Raw genomic sequence first — 7,000 nt, 5'->3', positions numbered from 1 at the left:
AAACTAAATTAAAGAGGAACGTTTGGTTTTAGAATACAACTACATAGAAAAAGAAACTAACTTAAAAAAAAAAAAAAAAAAAAAAAAAAAAAAAAAAAAAAAAGTGCAAGACGAGGCAGGTTTATGCAGGGCAGGGCAGTGCGGGTTGAAAACAAAAAGTTTTTCTTTACAGCGCAGCTCGGGCATAGAGGGTTAAAGTTTTTGTGGGTTAAGGCTCGGCTTGGAGGATTAAAGTTTTTGTGGATTAAGGCTGAACCCGCATCGTAAGCGCACCACACCGTTGCCATCCCTGCCTAGAGCGAGGGATTTGCTATAGCTATAAGCCATAACATACAATATTTTCTGTTCTTGTATGACTTGTCTGGTAGTTCCAATTTTAATTGAGTACTCAATTGTCAACCCACGTTAAACTTACTAATCCCATATAGCTTGTATTACAAAGACATTATTTTGTATTTCAATGAAGCATATAAGGGCCTTAAATGTTGATTATTCTTTGAAATGAAATGAGGAAAAGAGAAACAGCTCTACCAACAATTTGCATATTAAAAATCAACCAAAACATAGAAAAACAAGCTGTTTCTATATTGATTTATATTGATTCACAAAACTGAGCCCCGAGAAATCAAAACTCTTACCAGAGATGGCTGCAGAAAGAAAAGTTAAAAAGAAAAAAGAAGGCAGAGGACGAAGACGACACTATATTTTGCTACCTATCTTCTATTCAAGTCCCTTTTCTATTGCTGATTTGCTTCTCATCAAGAAATATGAAAAAAACTATCTGCCTATCACCTAAGGGCATTCACAAAAGCCAGCAAGGAGTCTACATCCCTCTTCTCGGACGGGTACTTAATCGGCTGTGAAGAATGTCTAGGAAAGAAGAGTATTGTAGGGAAGCTGCCAAGCTGCAATTCTTGTTGCGCAAAAGCTTTCTGTTCACCATCTGCCCTTAACTTCCCTACCTTCACACCAGAACTCGCCAACTTCTCCGCCAATTCAACATAGGATCCTTCCATAGCCTGTACAAAATCAGAAGAACGATCATTTATCATATCCTATCAAAGCCATCTAAGCAGAAGACGAAACTATAGTTGCTAAAAAGGTAGCCCCTATGCACTAAGCTCCCACTGTAGGTTCTAGGAAAGGGTCGAACAGTTGGTCTACTATACACAACCTTACATTGTATATATACAAGAGGCTGTTTCCACGAAACTACTGTTGATGAGAAGATTAATTACCTGACAGAAGCGGCACCAAGGTGCATAAAGAACAACAAGCCAAGGCTCTCTTCGGTTTTCCAACTTCAATAGGTTCTCAACTCCAGGCCTACTCAAGCTTACGATATCCTTGGTGTTGAAAATATCAGCAACAGTGGTAGCACCATTTGCATGGAGAGCGCCATTTCCATTACCGTTCACACTTTCATCCTTAATGTTTCCCTTATGTAAGCCGCATTCCTTGGCCTTGGCGTCCTCCCACCACCACCTCCCTTCTCGTTCGTGTTGTCCTGGTAGGACAGCGCGAGTGCAAGGTTCACATCCAATGGAAACATAACCTTGAGAATGCAATGAGTTCACGGGAACATTCATGGCTCTCAGGAAATTCCAAATATCCTTTCCATCCACATTAGCAACTGGATTCCACTTCACCAAGCTGCCCGCTCCACCATCCAATCCCTCGAAAGAAGGATCTACCTGAACAATGGGAATTTCAGATCGAGTCCCGGGGGACTGATCTTTACGTTGCCCTGTGATCCACGCACGTAAGCCTTTGAGAGCTCTCCTCAAAGGTCTAACTTTCCTTATACGGCAGCACTCTTGGTGGCCATCTTCGTAGAAAGAGAAGAGGCCCTTGTTCCTTACCAAGGCCTGAACTTCAACTGCATCAGGGAACATGTACTCAATGCGGATTCCATAGTGCTTCTCCACTGCGTCAAAAAGTTTGTAGGTCTCTGGGTTTAACCTCCCAGTATCAAGGCTGAATACTCTAAATGGCCGACCAGTTAAATGAGCATATTCTATCAAAGCAACATCTTCAGCACCACTGCAAAAATAAGGATACTATTAAAATCAGGCATCATAGAGTGATGAACAATCAGGAAAACCATATGTTAGACATAAAAGAGAGCGGGGAGGAAACCTCTTAAAGGACCACATTTTTTCAATAAAACAACACGGTAAATGAACAACAAATAAAATGGCATAATTGCCTTTCGATTCATCATCGCAGATTGATTGGATAAAATTAGCAAAATGCAAATTGACAACCGTTCCCTTAAGTAAGAAACAAATCAATGATATATGGCAACGTTCATAAAAGTACAGATTTAAGAAATCATATATTCTGCATCAGACAATTCCTAGGAAACAAAAACAGAAACTTCTTAACCTTCAAATGTTTAAGTTCATTCACTTCAAAGTTCAAACATGCATCATAGTCAAGAATAAGCAACATATTTATCCGATAGAAGTGCTCAGAACATACAAATTTTGTCGCAATCAATATCAACAACTAAGAGATTATTGACTGCAATTATAAATTCAGATACCAGACCATTTCTTTTAACAAAAATCTTTAAGTTAGGTCTTTTGAAATTGCTAGTTTTCAGGTTCAGTCCTAAACTTCTTGTGCTCACCCATACTTCATTTCTAATTCTAAGTAGCTACTGCTTGTCTTTCACTAGACAAATTAAAGTTGTATTGCACATTCATATTATACAACGACAACAACAACAACATACCCAGTATAATCCACAAGTGGGGTTTGGGGAGGGTAATGTGTACGCAGACCTTACCCCTACCCAGTGAAGGTAGAGAGGTTGTTTCCGAAGACCCTCGGCTCAGCACATTCATAATATAAGTACTTATTTGAGAACTATTTGGAAAAAGAACAATAAACTGGAAGCTCATAATTACTTTGGATACAAAATAGTACAAGCATCTTCAGCATAACTAATTAGCATAATCCAACAAAACAATCAAGAGCAAAACTTATCTTAAATAGAGAATATGGAACAAAAAAAAGTACCTGAAAGCAATGGCAATATCATTTCCAAATTTCTCAAGTGCCTTATCAATAATTTCCAAAGAGGAAGCATTTGTTAGCTCCTTTGCCAGTTTCTCATAATCCTCTGCCTCCTCTGCTTTCTCTTCCACTTCTACATATGAAAAAAACAGTCATTTGCATTACAAAATAAGCTGAAAATCACACAAATAGAGACAATTAATTAAAATCTAATTAACGCACCAGGAGCAACGATAGTTGCTGCTAAAGGAACTATCGATTCATTCCTTTTAGGCTCAGCATTCAATGGCTTCACAGCCAAACGCCTGATCCGAGATAAATTCACTGCTGTCGACGGAATTTGAGGCCGATCCATTGGCTGAGTAGTACACATTTGTGATACTACAAAGAAAAAAAAATATACAGAAAAATGAGACAAAAAACCCGAACCAGGTACTAATACATTTTCATATTTAGAAATAATTTAAACTTTAAACTTCATATTTTTACGAGATTGCATACAAATATATGCATAGCTAGTTTTGACCATAAATTTCAAAAGTTTTTTTTTAATTCCTTACATTTATATTTTGAGAGTAAAAATTGGAAGTTTAAAAGGCAAAAAGTAAAGGATACCTTTGGGTTGTGGATCATAAGAAGATGAAGAAAGAGAGCCATGAATTGCAGTTGAAGAAGTGAAAGACAAAGCCATTTCTCACACTAAAATCTTTGATTTTTCAGCCCAAAAAAATGTATCTTTTAGTATTTTTTGTTGAATTTGTGAAATTGCTAATGATATTGCTTGAGATTTTGCAGTGTGTTCTGATTTTTCTATTTATGTTTATATAAGAGAGAAAAGGAACCTGAAGAGCGGGTGACTTCCAAGTTCATTGAACCTGGACGTGTTTTGGAATTCGACTGGAGTGTGACGTGGCACAATTTTATTGGAGGGTTGTTAATTTGTTAAATCACGGCTTCCGTCATGCGGCGGAACTGAAGGATAATGAAAGATGTACGAAAGAAAATTAGAAATTACCGATTTTTTCCTTTCTTCAATTTTATTCGGTCAATTTACGAGGTTGTTATAAATTGATAAGTGTTATGAAACAATAAAAGAAGAAGAGTATTGCAAAGAAAAGTAGAGGGAGAGAATTCTTATTGATTTGGGATGAATTACAATGGAATAGAACTATCTATTTATAGGGAGAGGGTGACTTAGCCACCAAGTAATAAATCCTAGAATCTCTCTAAATATAGACATTCACCATAAATAAAATTCTATTTATAACACTCCCCCTTGAATGTCTATTCAACAGATAATGTGTCTCGTTAAAACCTTGACTAAAATAAAACCCAGTGGGAAAAAAATTCTAGAAAACGAAAAAGAGTACACATATCTAACAATACGCCTTTTGGTTGCCTCGTTAAAAACCTTGCAAGGAAAACCCAGTGGGACAAAACCTTGTAACGAAAAAAAAGTACATCGCGTATTAACTCCACCTGATGAGAGCATCAATTCACATCCTTAAGCATTTGCATTCCAATCTTGTACACCATCTTCAAAAGATCTTTGGTAGAGATTTGATGAACAATATCAGCCATATTAACTTCAACGAATTTGTTTCACCTTGAAATCATCATCCCTGATAGATGTATTGTCTTCATATGATCTTGTTGGAATTGTCAGTTCAATATCTTCACATAGAGGTTGATGATAGGCTATAATTGCATATTTTAGTCGCTTATTACACTCGAATTTACTGCACTTTAATTGAGTTTGCGCTTTAATCGCTAGTGTTTTGCACTAATTGTGTGTTTTATGCCTTGTAGGTGTGATTCCGAGCTATATAGATGTTATGGAATGAATTTAAGTGATTTGAAGCTTTGAAGTCTGAGTAAAAGCTCAAGGAATTAAGCCGGGATCGTGTTCGGGGGTCAAATTTGATAATTAAGTACGAACGAAGACTTGAGGAGGCATATTGCGCACTGTCTAGTAAAATAGACATAACTTTTTGCTCAGAACTCCATTTGGGCTCCACAATATATGGCTGGAAATCTAACTCAAAGGGCTACAACTTTCATGTTTTACGTTTTTCCAAATTCCAAACGGAACAGGGTGAAAAACCGCGGTTCCACCGCGACCGCGGCAGAACCGCGGCAGAACCGCGGCAGAGTGTACTCGCGGACAACTGAAGAATCAGAGAGTATGTTTGGCCGCGGTTTGACCGCGACCGCGGTGGGACCGCGGCAGGAAGCGAAAATTTCAGGGACTAAAGTGCAAAACATGGAATTTTAAGTCCTAAACCCTATATTAAACAAAGGAGGCCGGCCAAGAACAAGGAGGGGATATATTTTGGACAAAAATTAGACCTAATGAGGCAAGAGACACTACTTTAGGGTTAGACAACACCCTTGGAGGCAAGAACACATTGGGAGCAAGGCGGAGAATTCTTCTACAAGTTTTTCCTTCCTCTTCCTATTTTTCATTGTTGGTTATGACTTTTAGTATTGTAGTTTTACATACTATTATGAATAGCTAATTTGTTATCTAGAGTTTTGATAGAACCTTTTGTAGGATAAATTCTTGTTATGTTTTTATATAATTGAGCCATAGCTTTTCTCTATTTGTTCAACTACATTTATATTGTGGTTGGTTGAAGAGCTCTCAATTAGCTGTGCCTATTTAGTATGCATAACTCGGGAGAGAGTGCATATTTAGGTAATTGTTGAACAACACCACTCCCAAAGTATATGAGGGATCAATAACCGAGGGTTTAAAGGCGGGATTAGGGATAACGAAGCTTTGGGTGCGATCTGAAGTGAGCTGTATTAAAAGCCAGCTAGCGTAGCTCGGGAGAGTGCATCTAGTAAATTGTCGTAATTACACGGGAGAGATTTACGGTAATAAGAGTGCTCATGATCGGTAGAGAATACTTAGGCGAAATTATAGAAGACATAGCGGGAAGGATTCCGACAATTGAGGAAATCATAACTCTAGACCTCCTTAATCTTTTCTCTAACCCTCAGTATCGTTAGTTGTTAATTTACTATTTTAATTTGTTAGTTAATTAGTTAAACACAAGAATCTTAATATCTATAAGTTAGGAATTGTTCAAGCTTGTCTTCTTGGTGATAGTGAACAGTTGTAGCTAAACCTTAGTTCTCTGTGGGATTCGACTCCGGACTTGTAAATCGGATTATATTTGCAACGACCGCATTGTCCTTTTTATAAGGCATAGTTGGGCGTGATCAGAGGTGAAAACTCTTGCTATCATATTATCATGCATATAGTTATAGCAAGATACATTTGTGCACAAATTGCATTGAGTATGTAGTACTTCATGACCATGAATTCTATATGCTTTAAGCAATTTAAATCCTTCATGGATTGTCATATAAGTTAAGTCATATAAGCCATATAATAGACTTTAGATGCATATCAAGTTTTCATGTCATGCTAGACATATATGATATCGAAAACCGATTGCACATATCATTGACTTTATACTTTCAAGTGTTTGAACTACATGTCCAAAACTACATGTCTTTCATATGAAACCAAATTCTACTTGAATTGTTTCTCTAGACTTAAGATGCTCATATATTTTTAGCGCTATCATAGATGTTGTCGACAAACATTTTATATCGGTTCCAACCTCCTTATTTTTCATAAAGACATAACATAGAGATATCTTCATTCACATATTCAGATACCTGAATCTCTCAGGAGATTTTATGAAGTGTTATGTCATGTGATCTTCTAGATCACTTGCTTCCTTTATTATGACAATTTTGATCATTTGCTCATCTTCTATATTAAGAAGTTTATTTGAAACCGATTTGTCTATATGCTTTAAGCGTACCATAGACGTTGTCCTTCTAGGACTTAATAAGAGCATTTGCAATGAGAATATAGTTACTTCGTTTGGGTCAGACTAAAGTGTCCGTCGTCGGACTGTCGTTCTTTCGGTACTAAATTAATTTAGTTTCGAACTAA

At 37.1% G+C, this 7,000-nt stretch overlaps 1 protein-coding gene across 2 annotated transcripts; it reads right to left on the bottom strand.

Annotated features, from left to right (window-relative positions):
- Positions 1–528: 528 nt before the first annotated feature.
- On the bottom strand, positions 529–3,828 carry LOC109238139 (5'-adenylylsulfate reductase 1, chloroplastic-like). 2 transcript variants are annotated; one of them, XM_019404573.1, is made up of 5 exons: positions 3,640–3,828; positions 3,247–3,405; positions 3,028–3,157; positions 1,239–2,043; positions 529–1,019 (listed from the first exon to the last, which is right to left on the bottom strand). In XM_019404573.1, exons 1-5 carry the CDS (start codon positions 3,713–3,715, stop codon positions 789–791), a joined length of 1,401 nt encoding a protein of 466 aa, XP_019260118.1. In that variant the 5' UTR covers positions 3,716–3,828; the 3' UTR covers positions 529–788. The 2 variants fall into 2 exon arrangements, with proteins under 2 accessions (XP_019260118.1, XP_019260119.1); XM_019404574.1 differs by having other exon boundaries at positions 3,028–3,154.
- Between the last annotated feature and the right edge of the window lie 3,172 nt (positions 3,829–7,000).

Source organism: Nicotiana attenuata, unplaced genomic scaffold (genome assembly GCF_001879085.1).
Source record: "Nicotiana attenuata strain UT unplaced genomic scaffold, NIATTr2, whole genome shotgun sequence".
Classification (NCBI taxonomy): domain Eukaryota; kingdom Viridiplantae; phylum Streptophyta; class Magnoliopsida; order Solanales; family Solanaceae; genus Nicotiana; species Nicotiana attenuata.
Note: the sequence above shows the minus strand (reverse complement) of the source record. Positions and strands in the feature narration are given on the sequence as shown.

What these genes read in the sequence shown, in the direction of transcription:
- LOC109238139 (XM_019404573.1), bottom strand. Translation starts at nt 3,715, where the DNA reads ATGGCTTTGTCTTTCACTTCTTCAACTGCAATTCATGGCTCTCTTTCT. An exon ending in TTATGATCCACAACCCAAAG is followed by an intron (nt 3,406 to 3,639) that starts GTATCCTTTACT and finishes TTTTCTTTGTAG; the next exon opens with TATCACAAATGTGTACTACT. An exon ending in GATATTGCCATTGCTTTCAG is followed by an intron (nt 2,044 to 3,027) that starts GTACTTTTTTTT and finishes TTATTTTTGCAG; the next exon opens with TGGTGCTGAAGATGTTGCTT.